This window comes from Phacochoerus africanus, chromosome 6 (genome assembly GCF_016906955.1).
Source record: "Phacochoerus africanus isolate WHEZ1 chromosome 6, ROS_Pafr_v1, whole genome shotgun sequence".
In the NCBI taxonomy this organism is placed as follows: domain Eukaryota; kingdom Metazoa; phylum Chordata; class Mammalia; order Artiodactyla; family Suidae; genus Phacochoerus; species Phacochoerus africanus.
In genome coordinates this window covers 111,995,257-112,017,900 of record NC_062549.1, presented here as the reverse complement: position 1 = coordinate 112,017,900, position 22,644 = coordinate 111,995,257, and the positions used below count along the sequence as shown (strand labels likewise).

Here is a 22,644-nt window from a genome sequence, read left to right as displayed (position 1 = left end):
AGTTCCTGGGCCAGGGAATGAATCCAAGCCATAGCTGTGACCTACACTGCACCTGCAGCAATGCCAGACCCTTTAACCTACTCTGCCAGGCCAAGGATCGAACCTTCACTCTGGAGCAATTTGAGCCACTGCAGTCAGATTCTTAATCCACTGAGCCATGGCAGGAACTCCCTTCTACATTTTTGATTGGGTTGTTTTTTTTTATATTAAGCTGCATGAGAAATCTGTGTATTTTGGAAATTAGTACCTTATTAGAGCTGTTCACAAATATATTCTCTCAGTCCATAGACTGTCTTTTTGGTCTGTTTTGTTTTGTTGATAGATTCACTTGCTGTGGAAAAATTGTTAAGTTTAATTAGGTCCCATTTGTTTATTTTTGTTTTTATTTCCATTACTCTAGGAGACAGATCCAAAAAATTATTTCTGCAATTTATATCAAAGAGTGTTCTGTGTTTTCCTCTAGAAGTTTATAGTATCCCGTCTTACATTGAAGTCTTTAATCCATTTAATTTTTTTTGGTAGATCATGTTAGAGATGTGAACAACTATATCTTAATGTGAGTCTATTCTCCTCCATTAATAAAAATAATTCGCAGCGACATCTAATACAAAAGTGACTACAGGGGTATGGGGGCGCATATGCAAGGAACTTGAAAAGAAAGATCAAAAAGCACACCCTTGAATCTATTTTTGGTCCCAAACTGTTTCCTGGTATATATGTACCTGTCTATAGAAAGTCAAATTCTAACAATGAGAACTATTTAACTGCATTTTCAGATTCAAAAGATTGCTACAAACTCACCTCATACACAGCAAGATCTATACCTGCATAAGGTATGATGCCTAATAAATTGGGAACATAACCTTTGTAAAAAGCTCCCATGCCTTCATGTTTCAAAATCTTCTTGGCACAATCAAATATCCCAGAGTATTGTCCAGTTTTGCCTACAGCCAGTCTGGTTTTCAGAACCTGGTTATGAAAGAGTATGACAAATAGTATTATTCATATTAATGCTATCATCATGGAATGCAAAAGAAGTACTTTTACAGAGAACAAATACCCAGCATACACTGTCACCGAAATGTCTGTCCAATCCACCGATGTGTTTGCTCTCATATACCATGTCTGTTGAGCGTCCAAGACCAGAGCCAAGAAGACCCATTTATTGCAAAGAGGATCCGAATTAGGGCAGTGGCAGAGGAAAAAGAAGACAGTCTACTGATGTCTTTAAAAAACTGACTGTGATCAATTAGATATGGAGCATGGTGGAAATGGTAGGGTAAAGGATGATTCCTGTTTTTCTAGCTTGGAACTCAGGATGAGGCCAGCAGGGGGCTGGGAAGTGATGCTATTAAGAGGGAACTGAGGTATGAAGTTAGGATATTTTTTGAGGGGTGTGTAGAGGAATATGAACAATCATATTAAGAGGCCTGCAAGGAGAGCTATTAATATGAATACCGTGAAGGGGAAAATTAAGTGTATTTCACACTTAGGTTTTATCAGTTGTAGAAGCCCTCTGTCATATCGATAAAAATATCCACATCCACAATATTATTTTTGCTCTAATGCAGAAGTTGGCAAACGTTTTCTACCAAGTAAATATTTCAGTCTTGGCAGGACTAAAATACCAGGTCTCTGTTGCACATTCTTTAATTTTGTTTTGCTGTTGCTGTTGTCGTTGAAACCATTTTTTAAAAGGTAAAATGTAAAAACGGTTCCTAGCTCAAGAACTGTGCGAAACAGTGCACAGGTCCATGGTTCGCTAACCTACGCTCTAATGGAAGGATGTCCAGTTAGGATGGCCATCACCTAATCAAATTCTACGGTTCCAAAACTCCTTGGAGAAGAATGGGTGTTAAAATTCTTACCAACACTGTGGCAGCCAGCCTCCAAGACGGCCCCCAACTCTCCCTGCCTCTGGTATTCACACCCTGGGCTGCCCCCTTCCACACTCTACCCGGGGAAGTCTGGGTAACCAATAGAGTACAGACGTGTCCCAAGAGGGTGGCTTCCATCTTGGGTGGCCTCTTTGATTACAGGTTTGGAGAAACCAGCTACCATGTTGTGAGGACAGTCAAGCATCCTATGGAGAGGCTCACGTGATAAGGAACTACTCTCTCCAACCAACAGCTAGGGAGAGCTGAAAACACACACGTGAGTAAGCTTGAAAACAGACCCACCCCCAGCTGAACCTTGCAGTGACTGCAGCCCTGGCTGACACCTGACTATAGGCTGTGACAAACCCTGAGACAGGGACCCAGCTATGCTATGCCCAGATTCCCGACCCACAGAAACTGAGAGGTGATAAATACCTGTTGCTTTAAACTGTTAATTTTGGGATAATTTGTTACACTAGATAACAATACAACCACCATCAATGCAATCAGACTTCACAATGGTACTCACCTCCATAGGATAAATAAAAGTTTGTGCAGTTGCTCCAGCCATGGAACCAGAAATAAATCTCTCGAAGGTTCCTACTTTTTGTCCTTCCTCAGTAAGCAATTTCTTGTACTGTGTAAATAAAGTTTTAAATGTATGTTAATACCTGCTATAGGATGAATTATACTGTTTTCTCCCCTACCCCCTGCTCTCTGCTGCTACAAACTCATATGTTGAAACTGTAACCCCCGCTGCGATGGTATTTGGAGATGAGACCTTGGGGAGGTAACTATGGTTGGATCGGGTCTTATAAGGATGAGTCTTTATGACAAGAGACACCAGAGAGTTCTTTACCTTTTTTTTCTTTCTTTCATACACATGCTTACTCTCATCCTCTCTTCCACCGCCAGCCTCCCTCAATATGTATGCACCAAGGAAAGGCCCTGTGAGCACATGGTGAGAAGGTGGCCATCTGCAAGCCAGCAACGGGGCACTCACCAGAAGCCTAACTGGTCAGCAGCTTGATGACAGACTTTCCAGCTCCAGAACTGTGAGAATACACTTCTGTTGTTTCAAGCACCCAGTGTACAGGATTTTGCTACTGGCAGCCCCAAGCTTAGACAATACTAAATACACATCAGATTCTAGAAATCAATTGATTGACAATGTGATGTGTCTCAAAATGCATCCACTACAGTAATAACATCTACAGAAAAGCCAGGCTTGAAGGCTAATGTATTAGCCTTACTGGAATTAATACTGAAAATTACTGGACAGCGATTTTCAAGTCAGAATTCCACAAAACACAGATGGTCCACAGAGGGGACGCAGTAGCTCCTTTGCTAAAAGCAGAGTCATAGCATTCTTCCCAAGATGCAAAGAACATACGAGGTTAATAAAGGGTTCACAGTTTCTAGGTATTTGCAGATTTCTCCTTCTACTTCTCCCTGGGTATATGTCTAAAACTCTTCTCATTCTGTAAGCCTTCCAAGTGATCCACGCCAAAGGCTTCGCCTCAATCACGCCCTCTCTACTGAAGAACAAAGCTTCTCCAGAACTACTCCTGCATGTGTCACAGACATAGCTCAAATCCAGCAGGCTCACAATGCCACCTGTTGTTCTACCTCAGAATCTATTCCTCTTATCATCTTATCTATGTATTTAGTTGCTCAAGTTAGAAACCAGAGAATCATCCTTAAGTCCTCTTTCTCACCTCCATATCCACACAATGAGTTCTGTTGTTTCTATGTCCCCAACTATTTTTCAGCTCATTTCAGTTCTTCTCCAAGCACTAGAGCCATCACCCTATACTGGTACTCATCATTTCTTATGTGAATTCCTGAAATATTTCCTTAAATAATCTTCCTACGTCTAGTACAGCCTCAATCTCTTCCAATACATCTCTAATCTTTTTCCAGGTTGAGCTTTCTTAAATGTAAATACACTCATTTCACTCCCAGACATAAGAGGCTTCAACATCCCCCTCACCATTTTGAGAATAAAATCTAGACTTCCTTTTGCATTTGGCTCCACCTACCTGTCCAGCCTTTCATTGTTATCTTCCCAGAAATATACTTGATTACACATGAACCTGTGAACCACCTGCAGCTTTCTTCATGACTGATGCTCTCCTGTGCCTACATTTCTGTCCACAGGTTGCTGCTTCCGCTCAAAATACCCATCAAATACCGCCTAAGGAAGCTCACATTCTCAATAAGAAGAGAGGTTAAGTACTGAGATAATCAGAATTCAATGTCAAAGTGCCAACAGAGGGAAATAAAGGGAAGGTTTCCCGGAGGAAATAACTCCAGGAAAGTCTGGAAGAATGTTCACCACCATATGACCTATAGGTAGAGGAGTGGAACATGTGGGTGTGTGTGTGTGAGTGTGTCACTGGAGCAAGCGGTGGTGGAGAGGTGACTGCTGCACTGTGGACATGCCAAGTCTGAGGTACCCCTGGGAGATGTAAGTGGAGACGCATGGATGTGCAGGGCATGGGTGGACGTGCAGGTGGAGATGAGGAGGGAAATGTTAGAATGGAAGGCAGTCAGCACACAGATGGCAGCTGAAACCATGACAATATTACACCACACCTGCCACCCTGTCACTGACACAACTGCACTGCCATGGTAATGACAACCGAAACAGACCACACCTTTAAATTTGTATGTTTAAAAGGGCTACATACCAGGCTGAAAATACCCTTTTCTTCATTTTCTAAGCTTTTAGTTATTCAGTGAACAAGACCTACCTGAATCCAGAAGTGAGCTAGCTACATACACTAGGAAATTTGAGAATACATATGGCATAATATTTATTCCCAAAGTGGTTTACAACTCACTGGGAATAACAATGGGTGGAAGAGTGAACATTCTATAATCCAGTGCTCTTAGGAAGCTGGGCAGGGGAGGCATTGGTTTTGGGTGGGATGCTTAGGAAATGCTTCTCATAGGAAGCTGGCCTTGGGAGAGTCCTGAGGGATAAGTGGACCTTCAGCAGGGGACAGAAAGTAGACATGCAAAATAGGGCCCAGGGACCACAAGAACACTATGCCACACTGTGCAGAGAGCTTTCTTTTGATCTCTAAAGAAAGTTAGCATGCAGAAGTTAGAATACGGTGACAAGAGCTCAGAAAGAAGTCTGGCTGGATGGAAGCAAAGGATACCTGTTGACAGGGTCCAACAGAAGAATCAGCCAGGCAAGTCGCAAAGTGCAGTATGCACGTTTGCTTTTGCAATAACGCGGACTTTCAAAAATACTGACTTCCGCACATGGAATAATGGTTTTATACTTGAATACTTATTTATTTTAGGCTCTGGCTTTCCTTCATAAAATCTAAGTAGGTGGTCAGACTCACTTACAGGTACCTGAAACACTACCTCTTAGTAGTCGTGATTTGCTTCCTTAAACATTCACTGAAGGAAAATATCCTTCCCAAAGACAGGCTCTAATTACAGCCATGGAGGCTAGATTTTATTGAATTTTTTCTTTGCTTCTCTATTTCCTAAGTCAAGACACCACTAGACTTTGTAATCTTCTTAACAGTATTCTGTTGCTCAAGAAAAAACACGCTACAAAACAATAAAAAATCTATTTGAAATAATAAAAATTATAAGGTGGAATTAAGTTTCAAAGTTCTTATTCTCTATGATTAACCATGATGGAAGAAAAAATGGAAAGAACAATTTTACGCATGCCTTAACTAGATAATTTTGTTAATGACCATAAAAAGAAACCAAATTCTAAAACCCACTACTGTATTTCCTCTTAATACCATGTCATGCTGAAGCAGTATCCTAACATCTAAGTATCCTACATAATCTAAGTCAATAGGGAAGTTGATTCAGAGGTACATGCACTCCTTCATTATCCCTTCACTCACTCATTCAACAAACACTTACTCAGCACTTACCACGTGCCAGGCCCTAAGTGCTGGAGTACATGGAGAAAAAGCCAAGCCCCCTGCCTTCATGGAGCTTTCACTCTAAACTCAACTCAGTTTTACAGCAATGTCAAATTGCACAGAGGACTTCAACTCAAAAAGTTCTCCTTCCAGATGTTGGATGGGATACTTTCATAAAGACTTATGTTAATGTGCAGTGTCTCCTCTGAATGCAAAATGAATAAGCTATAATTCTCCACTGCCTTTACGAGCTACTTAGGAAAGAACACAAAGGTCAGAAATTCAGAATTTCAGAATTTAGTCAAGAGGAGTCTCTGAGTGTATCTAGCCTGATCTTCTGTAAGGGAAATTTCTCATGGAGCATATGCAGAAAAGTCTCATGAGCTAAAACAATAATCTAAAAAGTGCTGCATGTTAACTGTTATTCCACCAGTTGATTAACTCCTCTTTGTTAATAAATTCCATGGATGATAACAATTACCTGTTCATATGCCCAGAACTTAACAGCTGTCTCAGGCGCAATTTTAATGACATTTGTACCATTTCCTCTCCAAAGGGAGCGGATCCCTCCTTCTTTCACCATCTGTCGAAAGCCACCATATATGTTCATTTTCTCTGATTTTGAACCATGGACCTACAAATTAAAGCATCATGTTATAAAATACTGGTGGCATGTTAATTACTACTTCCAAAGTAGTCATAGAAACCACTCTCTTTTCTTCAATACTATTTTTAATGCACTTGAAAACAGAACATAGGATGCAAAGAATTATTACCACCAGTTTAGAGGCCTGACTCTGAATCTAAAACATAGAAAAATCAATATCCTCAGTGGAGGAAAGCAGGCAGAGAGGACAGGACCAAAATTAAAATTAGGAAAACATTCAAAAGATAATATAAATCAAATTATTCTTTGTTAGGCTATGGAATACCTTTTGGAACATGAGCAAGTTCATTGCTGAGAAAAATTAGAAAAATACTCTGGAAGTAACACATTATCCCTCCCTGCAAGAAATAATACTCACAGAAATACAAATGTGTCTGAAAACAATGTGGATATTATGTTTTTAGCAGAGCCCTAGACACTGGAATGCACACAGCCTAACAACAAAAATAAAAATTGTAGCTCCGATCTGGTGTTGCTGTGGCTGTGGTATAGGCCTGCAGCTGCAGCACCAGTTCAATCCCTAGCCCAGGAACTTCCATATGCCACAGGTGGAGCCATAAAAAAGAAAAAAAAAAAAAAGAAAAGAATAACTACTATTAAGAAAAAAGAAAAAAAAAGATGGAAGGGGCTGAAGACCAAAGGTCTAGACACAATAAAAACTCTGTGCATATTGTCACACACTGATGCCAGGAAATCCCACAGTGTGACTCTCTGGGCAGAGGACAACAGAAACTGCATTTGGTACTTCCCTGAGTAGAGCCCTATGCTCTTCTTTCCTTAGCTGATTTTAATGTGTATCTTTCTCTGTAATAAACCACAACCATGAGTATAAAAGCTTCCAGTGAGTTCTGTGAACTACTGAATCTGAAGGTAGTTTAGAGAATGCCACCCCCCCAACCCCAAGCAAAATTGTAGGAACTAACATCCAGATATATCCATTTTATTTTACATAAATTTCACAATAAAATATGCCTAAGGAAGAGATGAATATTTATTCAAGCTCTCAATTTTCTTTTGTTCCTAAATCAAAATACAGGAGTTCCTGTCGTGGCTCAGTGGTTAACGAATCTGACAAGGAACCATGGGGTTGTGGGTTCGATCCCTGGCCTTGCTCAGTGGATTAAGGATCCGGCATTGCCAGGAGCTGTGGTGTAGGCCGCAGACGCAGCTCAGATCCTGCACTGCTGTGGCTCTGGTGCAGGCCAGTGGCTACAGTTCTGATTAGACCCCTAGCCTGGGAATCTCCATGTGCCACAGGAGTGGACCTAGAAAAGGCAAAAAGACAATTAAAAAAAAAAAATACACACCAGTTCTCACTCCTGTTTTTTAAAAGTCAGTATCTTTACCCCAAAATATATTTTTGAGATGTGCTGACCATAAGAATAATACAACCTTTAAAAACCTTTTTTTAAGCAATTACTATATTCTAGCAGGGTGTTCTCATGTATCAGGCATTTTCACATACCTTACCCTGGTTAATTCTTACAACCACCTTTGTCAGGTATTCTTATTCCCATTCCAGAATTAAGGAAAATGAGTTCTCAGGGATTCCATTCAATGTGAGAACCATGCACTTTGGGGCCAAAAATACTCCATTCCTCATCTAATTTATTGTAAAGGAAAAATTATTTAATTCTCTGAGCCTCGTGTTCCCCAGAGATAATATGAGGATAAAATCTTCTCTTGCAGGGTTACTAGAGGAGTCAATGGGTTATTACAATGAGCACCAAATAAATAACAATACTTTCCTTTTCCTCTTTTCTTTCCATTCTAACCAACTAAGGCTACACTGCTAGTGAAGAGCAAAGTCAGTCTATAAACCTAGGTCTTTTTCTGCCAAATTCATCTTTAGAATAATTTTTAAAATTACATCCCTGCTTCAAGATTCCAGATTTTAGGAAACAAACAAACAAAAACCTCTTTTGGGAAAGCATATAAAGTAGAAGGAAGGAGAACCCTATAATAATTGCTGGGGATTTTTTTTTATTGTTGTTTTTTTGTTGTTGTTTTTTGTTGTTGTTGTTGCTTGTCTTTTTAGGCCCACACCTGTGGCATATGGACATTCCCAGGACTGGGATCAAATAGGAGCTGCAGCTACTGGTCTACGCCACAGCCACAGGAACACCAGATCCGAGCTACATCTGCAACCTATTCCACAACTCGTGGCAACACCAGATCCTTAACCCATGAGTGAGGCCAGGGATCCAACGTTCATCTGCATGGATACTAGTAGGATTTATTACCACTGAGCCATGATGGGAGCTCCAGATTTTCTTTTCTAATTAAACACTTGGAGTAGTCACAGACTGCCAAGATTAAAAGTTCATCACACACAGGTACCAACAATTTAAGGTTTGTTCAGACAGAAATACATATATGGACTGAATTTGGGATTAATAGCAATAAAATTGAGAGATTTTTAAAGGTATGACTGTTACTAAGAAATTTTTCAACTTTTTTCAAAGCACTGTATTTCTCATTGTCACAGGTTATTTAGGACAAACTTAGACACAGGATCCAAAGGCACACCTGCATCATGACTTTCAGACGATCCAAAGGGGCAGTGCTTGTTCGAGAGACGGCGCCGGCAACACCTCCTGCCAAGAGCTGCCTCCACCACTGTCCTGACTTTTTTTCATCTTCCGTGAACTCATCCGGAATAGTTAAACTGTCTCCTATGTCAATACCCTGTTAAAATGGAAAAAAGACCCCGAGGCTCCTTCAATTAAAAATACATCATTCCAGAAGGTTTGTTTTAGAGAAGAATCATGTCTTATCATTAAGATCAACTTCATTCCTCAGTACTATACTGAACCAATTTGAGCACGGAGGCAATTATAAGTAGGCTATTGATGCTAAATGAAGTGCAAGATCAGTTCACAAAAAACAAAATTAACACTAATCTCAAATTTACAAAATCAACAATTACAACTTTTTTTCTTAGTAGATTCAGAGTAACTTTTGTCCTCTGGCTCTAAGTCAGAATGAAAGGGCAGCCTTTTATCAGATAGAGTGAAGCCTTATTAGCTACAGAAAGAAATTAATCTGTCAGTTCTTCGAAGATACGCCCTTGACCTCAAAATTATATCCATCTTATAATTTATACCATCATATGTGCTTTAAATACGTAGATAAAAATTAAATAAAAACTGTAATATGAATACCCCTCAGCTCATTTCCTATACAGACTGTCTGCATATATTTTTATAAATCTGACTTGTCATTTAAACCATGCAATAGATTCTATATAAAATGTAGCTAACAGGAAGGTATTGTTTAAAATGATCCACCTTCCAATCTACTCTAAACATCACTATAGTTTACATATATAGCTTGACAGCAACAAAATTCTATAATGATATTTTTACAATTTTATTATTTAAATGGTTCTAGTGTCAAAGATTTTATAGTTAAAGTGTGTCAGGGTAAGGAGCTATGCTACAGTATAGTAGCTCTCGGTTTCTTCATTTTACTACCAATAAAATAGATACATGATTACAGCCTCGAATGTTATCAACTATCTCCAAAGACCCGGTCATGATTTGATTATATAAATGACCTCAGTTAAATATAAAGGTTATCAAGGCAACTAAACTACTAATATAGTATTATTCTATATTCACAGTTGAAAAGGTATTAATCACCAATAATTCTACAATGCTCTAGGTAAGTTTAGGCATTTTTTTACTATGAGCAATGTGAACTCTAGGCTTCATTTAGTGCACATGAAGTTTTCTGAAATCCCAGGAATAAGTATAGTAGTCAAACCCAGGAGAAAAATAAAAACTCTCTCGAGGAGCTCCCACTGTTTTCAGGAACAGATTACACAATAAAATGAAATTCATTTACACCAGGCTATTTCAGCAGAATATTAATGAAATGAATTGAAATTTGAAAGTTTTGAGGAATATAGAGATGGGTGAGCAATGCTGAGTAGATGAGCCATAGGTTTTCTTAACCATCTATGACTAGTATTATAGGTGCCTTATGTCAGAGATAAATCTACACAGTTGACTGAACAAGTAAGTTTCAGAAGGGACTCTCTAACCATTATCAATAGCCAAAGAAACAGATCCTCAGCAACCACAAGATACTGAGATTCTTTATTATTTATTTATTATTATATCATCATAAAAAGTAAGAGCCTGTAACTGTGACACTTCCCTATGGCAGAACACTCAAATGACAACAAAAGCTGAATCTGCTTGAGATTTTTGGAAGGCAGTACCTCTTCCAAATTTTGAGAATGGTAAAAACAGGAACTACATCTGCAAAGTTTATACAGTCTTGTTTGTTTTGCTTTTTTTTTTAAGATACTTTGAATATACACCTAAGAGAGTAAGTAGAATTATACTATAAGTTGAGGAGCTTCTGGGACTTGGGTACCCTGGCCCACCAGTGTTAGAGTGCTCTTGGATAACTACACCAATAGCTTACAGCTCCAAATTTGTATAAGTTAATACATGAAGCATACTCACGGTAGAATGTTTCCAGAAACGGATAATTTCCTCAATGTCTGTAACGGGATTAAATAAGAAGTAGTCCCTCCATTCATTCCAGTCCACTGTCATTGTCCCATCAGCATCAATGCTGAAAATAAAAAGAAACTGATTAAAGAACAACACAAAATTTACCAAGAAAACGGACATTATTGGCCAGCTTGCAGAATGATAGTTTCTCATCCAACTCAATATTCTTATAAGATTTTTGGAAATGGCAACAAGCATCGGATGATCCGTTAGTTTGAATCATTTAGATTAAAATGGACTCTAAAATTACAGATTTCTCTAAATGCTACTTTTGGTGCTCTGTCAAACTCCAAGTCCATGAGCTATCAAATGCTAAAGCTAGAAGATAAAATTAGGAAGTAGTAACAAATGGATTTGTGATCCATTTTTTTCTTATACTGGCTCAGGGAGATAGTTCTTAATGTTCTAACATTTGGATCTGACTTTGGAATATACTCAAAATATGCTATCAATTTCCTTCTCTAACTTTCTCTAAGCTACAAAAATCAGCAATGATGTAAAAAAAATCAAACTTTGTGATTGAGCCTTTCAAATCTTAAGAAATCTTGGTACCTTATCTTCAACATTTAAAATTAATATCTTGGGGAGTTCCCCTTATGGCTCAGCGGAAATGAATCTGACCAGTATCCATGAGGATGCGGGTTCGATCCCTGGCCTCACTTAGTGGGTTAATGACCCGGTGTTGCCTTGAGCTGCGGTATAGGTCACAGACTTGGCTTGGATCCCACATTGCTGTGGCTGTGTCACAGGCCGGTAGCTGTGGCTCTGATTCGACCCCTAGCCTGGGAACTTCTATATGCCTCAGATATGGCCCTAAAAACATAATAATAATAATATATTGTAGCCTTGGATATTCATTAACTTTCTGCTTGTTTTAGAAGTTTCTTAGCAATAATGTCATTTGAACTCTACATTGCCCAGGATTGTGACTATTCTGTTCACTACTGCAGACCCAGCACCTAATGCAGTTGGCACAAAGATGCTGAATTAATGAATATCTCTGAAAAAGTTTTGGTGTCTCTTCCAAATTCTATATTTATTCTATGATAGTGATGCATAAAGACAACAGTCAAATAAAATAGGATTTTCAGACATTTATTGTATTTTCCAGTGCTACTTTTAACATTGACCTGCATATGTGAAATTACACTTAAACTTTCATTTGACCCAGAATACAGATGTTAATATTCCATATTTGCAAAAGTGTCATAGTTACTACTGATGTTTTCAAGACAATTTTTCTGGGTTCTGATATTTATAGCTCTATTTGTATGACTATTTTCCATTTTAATGCAATTGTTTATCATCTGTCCCTACCCCACAACCTCCAACACATACATGTGCAAGTATCCTCCACAAGGAAATGATTTTTTGTTGATTTTATTCATGGATATGGTCAAAGTGTCTAGAACAGTGCCTGGCACAGACCAAGTATTTATTGAATGAATATATGAATTCCAAACTCCATAGGTTAAAGCCACAAAACACTTAGTGCTGACAAACTTCTTAAATAAGGTACTCTCGTGGTGGCTTAAATTGTATCTTTCTTCAAATTACTAACCAAGTTGAGCATCTCTTAATATATTCATTTGCTACTCATGTTTTCCCTGTGTGAAATGCCTGTTCATATCTTTTGCCCATTTTTCTAATGGGTTATGTCATTTTCTTAAATACGTATAGTTCCTTATATAGTTGCTTCTAATCATTCAAGTTACAAATTAGCAAATACCTTTTGTCTTTTTGCTTTATGATGTCTATGAATAGATGCTCTTAATTTTAATATGGCTGAACTGATCAACTGTTTCATTTGTGGTTACTGACGTTCATATTTTTTTAAATAAATTCTTGCCTACACTGAGATACAGACATATTTTCTTCTTTTTCCCTTAAAGTTTTTGCTTGTAGTGTAACTTTAACATTTAGGTTATTTTTTTTTTAATTGAAGTTGATTTACAATATTTTTTTTAGTTTCAGGTGCACAGCAAAGTGATTCAGTTATATATAATTTTGGGGTTATTTTCCATGATAGGTTATTATAAGACATTGAATATAGTTCCCTGTGCTATCAGTAAATCCTTGTTGCTTATCTATTTTATGTACAATAGTTTGTATCTGTCAATCCCATACTCCTAATCTATCCCTTCCCTTCCCCTTTCCCCTCTGGTAACTCTATGTTTATTTTCTGTGTTTTGTGCATGGTGTGAGGTAGGTAGGCAGCTCCATCTCTGTCTGCATGGACAACCAGGTGCACCGGCATCATTTACTGCATAGTCCCTCCTTTTCCCACTGATTTGCAAAGCTCCTTCTCTCACATGTCAAATCCCAAACATGGATGCGTTTGTTTCTGGGATAGTATGTTCCATCTGTCAACTCGTCTATCTCTGTAGCAATACCACTAAGTCTTAATCGTAGCTTAATAACAACTCTTGATATCTGATAGGGCAGGGCCCTGGCTCTCTCTGGTCCAAGAACGTCTTGGTTATTCTTGGGCCTATGTGGTTTCATTTTTCCCTAGAAATGTTTAATAGCCCAAATGCTGGGGCAAAGAGAACAAATGACAGGATGGTTCAGGATGGGGCGGGGAAGCAAGTAGGAGTGGGAGAAGGAATCAATCAGGAGGAGATTGATGGACTGGTAGAAAGGAAGGGGCCAGAGGTCTGTAAGCCGAAAAGCAAGGAAGCAGGAGCAAGACGGTGTAAAATCTGAAAGAAGGGTCAGATGGTTTAAGACCTCAGAGGAGGAGGAGTTTCTAGATATGATACAATCCTGAGAGGGAGTGGGCTTGCCCAAGCAAAATGGAATGAAAGTCCCAGGTGTTGAGAAAGGCAAGAAACACTAAAGCTAAGGAGAAAGAGGAGTCACCAGCTCAAAAGCTAAAGTTTCCTAGGACTCCAGGAAAAGCAAAAATGCCCATTTGACAAGCATCAAGATCCTCCATAAATGTGGAGGGGGAGGTAGTGACAAGGACAGGAAAGAGGGATGGAGATAATAAAAGCCTAAAAGAAAAACAGACTGTCCTTGAGTGCAGAAGATAAAGCCCACCTATGTGGGAGAGACTGCCTGTTTCAGCTCCTCCGCCACATCTACTGATAATAAAGTAGAACGAGGAGGCTGTTTTGCAACCACATGATTCCTGTCTCCTACTTGGACGACTGAGTCACAGCCATTTCAATTTCTCTCCCTCGAATTTGTTTTGGGGGACACTAAGAGACAGTGCAATGGCAGAAAAGCAGCTGACATTTGGAGGTGAGTCACACTGCTGACTGACCACTCCAGGAAGGGTCTATGATTTCCACCACTGAAAGCACAATCAGATGCTGCCCTTTAAAACATTGTGAGATAACAGAAATTTGATGTTGGTCTCAGGTCCCTGCTCCTGGCACAGAGCCCCTAAAGCTCTTGTAAATTCCTAGGTGATAAGAGCACTGGGGCACCTCTTGTTCTAATATTTCATCTTTGACCCCAACCCTGACACAGGGCTCCTAAAACCCTCGTAAATTCCTAAGTGATAAGAGCACTAGGAGCATCTTTTGTCCCAATGAGGCAACTCCGGATGGCTCATGAATGGCAGCTGGTCACCGGAAAGACCAAGCCATGATTAGAAACTTGGAATTTTGAGCCCCATTCTCCACATCTCCAAAGAGGACACAGGGGCTAGAAATGGGGTGAGTAACGGATCATGCTTGCAGGAGGATGCCTCCATAAAAATTCCAAAAGCACGGGTTTGGGGGGGCTTCCTGTTGGCAAACATCCACACACTGGGAGGATGACGCACCCCAGCTCCACAAGGACAGAAGCACCTGTCCTGAGGACGCTCTCAGACCTCCCCTTATGTATCCTTTCGTCCAGCTGTTTGCCTATATTCTTCACCATATCTTTGAACAAACTAGTAAACCTAAGTAAATGTTTCCCTGAGTTCCATGAGTCGCTCTAGCAAATAATCAAACCAAGGGGGAGGAGGTCATGGGAACACCTAATTTGTCACCAAGTCAGAAAGAAGATGTGGGTAATCTGGGGACCTACTACTGGTGGTTGGCATCTCAAGTGGAGAGCAGTCTTGTGAAACTAAGCCCTTAACCTGTGGGATCTGACACCACATCCTGGCAGACACCGTTAGATTTGAGTTAAACTGTAGGACACCCGGCTGGTGCTGGGGAGAATTGCTTGTTGTAGGGAAACAAAAAAAAACTCCACAGATTTGGTGACCAGAAGTTCCAGAAATGAAGTGTTTCATGTGAGCAGTAAAGGAGACACATAAATAGGAAAACCGGAGTTCCCAGAGTGGCTCAGCAGGTTCAGAACCTGACTAGTATCCATGAAGATGTAGGTTCAACCCCTGGCCTTACTCAGTGGGTTAAGGATCCAGTGTTGCTGTCAGCTGTAGTGTAAGTCGCAGATGCAGTTCAGGGATCCCACATTGCTGTAGCTGTGGTATAGACCAGCAGCTGCAGCTCCAATTCAACCCCTAGCCTGGGAACTTCCATATGCAGCAGGTGTGGTTGTAAAAAGAAAAAAAAAGCAGGGGGCGGGGGGGATGAGGTCTTTCTAATGCAAACATATTTTAGTATTTTCACTGAACAACTATAAATGCTAGAAACGATGACAGCCCAACAATGCAAAAGAATATTCAATTCATTAACCATCAGGAAAATACAAATCAACACAACTACAGATACCACTTCATACCCACTGAGATGATTAAAATCAAGAAATAAGAATGCTGGGGTGGAGGTGAAGAACTTTAAGCCTTCTATACACTGCTACTAAGGTTGTAAAATGGCACAGCCACTTTTTTTTTTTTTTGGTTGGGTTTTTTTTGTGTGTGTGTGGTTCAAAAATTGTATTTATTTATTCATTCACGTATTTAAATTGTACTGGAGTAGTTGACTTACAATGTTGTATTAGTTTCACATGCACAGCAAAGTGAATCATTTATATATACCTCCATTCTTTTCTCCCATATAGGTTATTACAAACTATTGAGTATACTTCCCTGAGCCATACAGTAGGTTCCTGTCAATCATCTGTTTTAGACAGTGGTGTGTATATGTCACTCCCGTCCTCCCGATTACTCCTCCCTCCCCTCCACGGTTTCAATCTGGTAGCTCCTCACCAAGTTCAACACAGAGTTACCATATGACCCAGCAATTCCACTCTAGGCATATGCCCAAGAGAATGAAAACATACATTCACATAGAAACTTGCACATGAATAGTCATCGCAGCAATATTCAGAACAGCCAAAACGCGGACACGACCCAAGTGTCCACCGACTGATGAATGGTGCATAAACAAGATGTGATATACACATACAACGGAATATAACTTGGTCTAAAAAAGGGAACGAAGTAGTGATCCATGCCACAACACGGATGAACCTTAAAAACATGCTAAGTGAAAGCAGTCAGACACAAAGACCACATACTGCATGACCCCATTTTTAATGAACATCCAGAACAGACAAATCCATAGACAGAGAGTAGACTGGTGGTTCTGGGGGCTGGCAGGGGAGGAGGATGGAATGACTGCTAATGGGTACAGGATTATTTTGGGGGGCTGATGAAAATGTTCCAAATTTAGATAATGGTGATGGTTGCATAGCTCTCTGAATATACTGTGAACCACTGACTCGTACATTTTTAAAGAAATTTTATTGTATGTGAATTACATATCAAAGAGCTGTCATAAAATGTGTGTATAGTGAATTCTATGGCACCTTTTAAACACCCACCCTCTGCATTACCTGTGATTTATTTCTGGAGCTTGCTGCTTGGAATTTGCATTGTTTTAGAAGCTATGAAAAGGAATACAGGAGTATGATTTCTGGCCTGGGAAGCAGAGAAAAACTCTCACTTTCCTGGAGAAATGTGGTTTCAGGAGCAGAATATTACGCACCCTCATATCCGACTGTCAAAATGCTCTTTACCTCCTTTTCCTGTTTAGCCCTACATTTCCTCAGCAAAGCCTTTCTCGCCCATTGTTAACACAAGTGATGCCACACACGGCTCTGAGACTTGGGGCCTTCCTATGAAGCAGCTGCTTACAAAGGAACTTGTGAACAGACAAAAAGAGGGAAATGCTACCGGTGTAGTTATAAAAAGAGATAAACTTGACAATAAAGCCATTTGGGAGACACATTTTAGATGATGCTGAAGACAAAACATTCATGAGAATATTAATATAATGTAACCATCCTTTTCTGTTACCTTTTTCTCAAAAAATCAGTCCCTGTGTAACAAAAGAGTCTTCAAGGACACTTAAGACTTCAGAGATTATCACTCTCTCCTGTGAAGTAAAACATTAAGTCTGTAAAGGTCTGACTTACTAAATAGTTTAACTGACCGCCCTGGGCAATGTTGTTCCAACTGGCACCTCTGTTTTCTGAAAGTTTAAGTAAGTGTTTCTTTGGGTGGATATGGGTGTGCGTGCATGTGCATTTTCTCATATTTTTTCTCATGAGGTATAGTTGATTTACAATTATTATATTTAAGTATCAACATTGTGATTCACAATTTTATAGATCATATTCCATTTATAGTTATTATAGAATATTCTCTTGCTTCCCTGTGCTGTACAACACATCTCTGCAGCTTATTTCATACCCGGCAGTTTGTACCTCTTAATCCACTAGCCCAATGGTGCCCTCTTCTCCCTTTCATCTCCCCATTGGTAACCACTACTTTGTTCTGTGTTTGTTTCTTTTTTCATTACATTCACTAGTTATATTTTTTAGATTCCACACATAAGTGATATCATACAGTATTGTCTTCCTCTGTCTGACTTACTTCACTAAGCATAATGCCCTCCTCGGTCCACCCATGTTGTTACAGATGGTAAAACTTCATCCTTTTCTGTGGCTGAGTAGTATTTCATTGTAATGTATATATACGCCACATCTTTATCCACTCGTCTGTTGATGGACACTGAGGTTGCTTCCATATCTTGGCTCGGGTACATATAGTGCTGCTATGAACATTAGGGTGCATGTATCTTTTCAAAATAGTGTTTTCATTTTCTTTGGACATATATCCAAGAGTGGAACTGCTGAATCATAAGATAACTGCATTTTCAGTTTTTTGGAAGAAGCTCCATACTATTTTTCATAGTGGCTGCATCAAATTACATTCCCATCAACAATGGACATGGGTTCCCTTTTCTCTACGTTTTGGCCAACATTTGTTATTTGGGGTTTTTTTTGTTTTTTTTGGGGTTTTTTTGATGATAGCCATTCTGACAGGTGTGGGGTGGACTATCTCACTGTAGTTCTGATTTCCATTTCTCCAATGATTAGTGATGTTGCACATCTTTTCATGTGCCTACTGGCCATCTGTATGTCTTCTTCAGGAAAATGTCTACTTAGGTCTTCTGCCCATTTTTTAAATTGGATTTTTTTTTAATCAGTGTTTCTCTGTCAGTCAACTAGGAGTGTTTCGTAATGTCCTTCTCATCCAGTTATTTACAGGTTAAATCATGTGATAATCTGCTAGACTCACTATCTTGAAACTGAGTCCTACTATCATATTAGAAACCACATGGGAAAGAGGCAGCACTAAAACTTTTAGGCCCCATCTCCATAGATTTAATGCCTTCCCGCCATTTCACCACCCCAGAAGGCCTTGAAAATGTCCTGTCTGAACTTATAGTTCCCACCCCTATATATGTATGTATACATACAAAATGAAAAGAAGGAATGGAAGAAAGATATGGAAAGTACATAGTGAGGAATGGTTAGGTGCAGGGAGTTGTTTTAAGCCACCCTTACAAACACACATCTCTAATGCAGGATATTAAAAATGAGGTAAAAAAAAAAACAATTATCAGTAGTTCCCATTGTGGCTCAGCAGTAATAAACCCAACTAGAATCCATGAGGATGTGGGTTCAATCCCTGGCCTCATTCAGTAGGTTAAGGATCCGGTGCTGCCTTGAGCTATGGTGTAGGTCACAGGATGCGGCTCAGATACTGAGTTCGTGGCTCAGATACAGCAGTGCTGTGGCTACAGTGTAGGCAGGCAGATGAAGTTCAGATTCGACCCCTAGCCTGGGAACTTCCATGTCTCAGGTACAGCCCTTAAAAGCAAACAAAACAAAACAAAACAGCTGTCAAATAGATAAAGAACTTACCTTCGGAGAATCAACTCTGCTTGTTGTTCTGAAATAGTTAAACCTAGTATCTGGAGAGACTGGACAATTTCAGAAGCCTCAATTTTTCCTTTAAAAAAATAAAAATCATGAACTCAGAACTGATAAGGGCTTTAGAAATCATGACTTTCAAATCCCTCATTTTTTAAGGGAGAGCCTTGAACTGATTATGGTAAAATTATGAATTTAAATAAACTATAAATTTTCTTAAATGCATATGGCAACACAAACTCAAAATCTGACAAAGACATAAACAGGTATACACACATTATTTCATCCGGAAATCACAACAACCTTGTAGGAAAATAATGATATTCCATCTCAAAGAGAAGACACGGAGGACTTTATGTGATCTTCCCAAGAAATAACAAGCAGCAGCAGCAAGACTGGGATTTAAATCAAGATAGACTGACTTTGAGGTAAATTCAATTAAACTAGGATCTATGAATTTTAAAGTATGCATTTCTACATTTTAATAAATGGCTGGGAACTTACTATGCCTAAAGATGTACTGCACTGAGTTAAAAGCACGTAGAAAACGACTAAAAGAAGCCAGAGTGTGGAATATTCTTTTGCGAAATCCAGTAATAAAAATAAAGATAATAGGATTATGGAGCAGGGAAAATTATTATTATTAGAGTGACCAGAGCACGCTTGTAAAAGAGGAGTTAGAAGAGAGAAAAGTAAAAAATTAAATAAATATAAGACTGCATTTCCCTTTAGTAGCTCACAGACTCCCAAAGATGCTAAGACTTAATATGCATGGAACAGGCAAAGAAAACAATGTAAGAGGGTCTGATGTCAAACCAGTATTAACAGCAAAGTTCTCCAGGAAAAGAGGAAGATAAAAATTACTGTTAGTGGTGAAAGGAAACATTCCATTCAAGGGAAAGAGTTTGAAGAGGACTTGGAGAGAATTCCAGGAAGAGGAAAGGAGCCACATGAGAATCCGGAGAGTGTCAGAGCAGTTAGAGGCACTGCCCTGTTAGCAATCAAATTCTTCAAACACCACTGAATATTCTCCTTTGCAACTGCACTCTCAAAGAAATACAGATGATTCTCATTGTTCCTGGTAGTTACTTTCTATAAAGTCACTGTGAACACTGAATTAAGGAAAACTAAACCATTGTTCCTAAAGGAAATAAAAGGTTAGATTCCTATGAGCCTCTGGTCACAAAATTCTCATCAACCAATCAACACAAAACCTAATTATCTATGGACTTCTGTTTAAAGACACCTCATTTAATATGTACTATTGACTCGTTAACATTGAACTCATGGTCACAGCACTATAAACCCTACCTGAATGGAGTTTTTATGACACCTGTATTTTCATCCTAAGGCACGCCATGGCCTTCCTGCAATTTGGAACAGCATTTCAGTGCTGTTCTTGGGAGTCACTTTAAACAGTTAAATCACCAAGAAAAAGCACAAAAATGCAAAAAACACGGCCCCAAATAGACGGCAGAAGGACTCGTTTACAGTACAAGAACTAAAACAAGAAAGCAAAGTATCAACTTGTTCTAGCTCAGCTACAAACATACTCAATAAGCAAATGAAATTTGTCACTGCTCCGTGCATGTCCTGAATGATTACAAAAGCATTGTGAGTACTGATGGGGGGGGGGGACGCTTGTGGAGTTAAATTCTAGCATGTAGACAAATTCTCAAATACAGAATTCACAAATAATGAGGATAAACTACATGCTTTGCTTTAAGGAAGTCTAACAAACAAAAATGAACCTATAATGAGAAAGCGTTTTTTAAATACATAAACAAGATAAATGAAAGGGAAACTCTGCATTCACTAGCATTTGCTACAAATGTATCAGAAGATTTCGCCTTTAATTATTCCTTCTGACTCATTTAAACTTTCTGAAATGGACCATTGGTAGGTGATAGGTGCACATTTTACATGCTGGGGTAACTGGCCTCTACTTAGCTGGCATGTGATCCTGAGGGAGCCCCACCTTCCAGCATCCACCCGCCCTAACACTATAGAGACAGACCCATCTCTGCGGTTGAACTATAGAGGGTTTGGGGCTGGATGAAAGTTTGTGGGAAGTAACATTTACTTGAAGGACTGAATTTTGTATAAGCTTGGACTAAGGAAGACTGGGCATATAATGTAAGGTTTATGGGCAGGAACGAGTGTGCAACACTACTACTTTCTGCCACAAACTCAGCTCTTCCGGGCTGAGAGTCACAGACTTGCAGGATCATCAAAACCATTCCAAGTATTTAGTTGTTTCTTTGAAGGAACTAGCCTTGAATCTAACTGAAGCTGACGTTCAGTATAAACCAAAGACCAGCAAACTAGAACCCTCTGGCCAAATAAGGCCAGTTGCCTGCTTTTGTAAATAAAGTTTTACTGGAACCCAGACATGCCCGCTCATTTACATATTATCTATGGCTGTTTCTGCACTAGGACAGCAGAGATGAATACCTGCAACTGAGCCCTCACAGCCACCTGGCCTTTTATAATAATAAAGTTTGCCAACCAACACCTGGGAGGAACCATATTTTCTCTCAATTTCCTTATTTAATTTGTTTCTTGAATAACCAATCTGAGTGGAACAGCCTTGACCACTCATGCATAGGAAGAGGTCTGAGGCTACATTATATATTTTTAAAATAAATTCCCTCATCTTATCAGGAGTTCCCGTCGTGGATCAGTGGTTAACGAATCCGACTAGGAACCATGAGGTTTCAGGCTCGATCCCTGGCCCTGCTCAGTAGGTTAAGGATCTGGCGTTGCCGTGAGCTATGGTAGGTCGCAGACGCGGCTCGGATCCTGCGTTGCTGTGGTTCTGGCGTAGGCTGGCGGCTACATCTCCAATTAGACCCCTAGCCTGGGGACCTTCATATGCTGTGGGAGCAGCCCTAGAAAAGGCAAAAAAAAAAAAAAGACAAATAAATAAATAAATAAATAATAAATTCCCTCTTCATATCAAAGGTTGCCTCTAGGGGTAAGAGTTTTACAGCTGCTCCCTTTCTTCCATGGCCCTACTTTTTGTGCTAAGCAACTGCGACTCTTAATTCCAAGCTATTCATCTAAATAGAAAAACCATAATCCCAGAAGGTATATATACTTCCCATAATCTCAGAAGGTATATATACTTTTTTTTTCCTCTTACAGCCACAGTCATCACATATGGAAGTTCCCGGGCTAGGGCTCAATCGGAGCTGTAGCTGCAGGCCTACACCATAGCCACGGCCACACTGGATCCAAGCTGCGTCTGTAACCTACACTGCAGCTTGTGCAACACCAGATAATTAACCTTTCAAACGAGGCAAGGGATCGAACCCACGTCCTCATGGAGACCATGTTGGGCTCTTAACCCATGAGCCACAATGGGAATTCCTGAAAGGTACATATTTAAATGGCTATCTGCTATTTTTTTTCCTAACTTTCAGAATCAGAGAGTATCTTTGCTGATCACATGTAATTCTTTCAAAAAGGCTATCAAATATAAGATAATCTGAAAATTGTTTAAATTTTAGAATATATAATACTCGCACTTA

At 39.5% G+C, this 22,644-nt stretch overlaps 1 protein-coding gene across 1 annotated transcript in view; it reads right to left on the bottom strand.

Moving 5' to 3' along the window:
- The window catches only part of LOC125129913 (calcium-binding mitochondrial carrier protein SCaMC-1), a 51,432-nt gene that overhangs the window by 11,693 nt on the left and 17,095 nt on the right, over positions 1-22,644 (bottom strand). Inside the window, exons 3-8 of the mRNA XM_047785153.1 lie at positions 19,103-19,190; positions 10,931-11,042; positions 8,982-9,140; positions 6,267-6,419; positions 2,407-2,514; positions 802-969 (exon numbers count right to left, since the gene is read on the bottom strand). Coding sequence (XP_047641109.1) covers positions 802-969; positions 2,407-2,514; positions 6,267-6,419; positions 8,982-9,140; positions 10,931-11,042; positions 19,103-19,190 — 788 coding nt within the window. The remainder of the gene's footprint in view (positions 1-801; positions 970-2,406; positions 2,515-6,266; positions 6,420-8,981; positions 9,141-10,930; positions 11,043-19,102; positions 19,191-22,644) is intronic.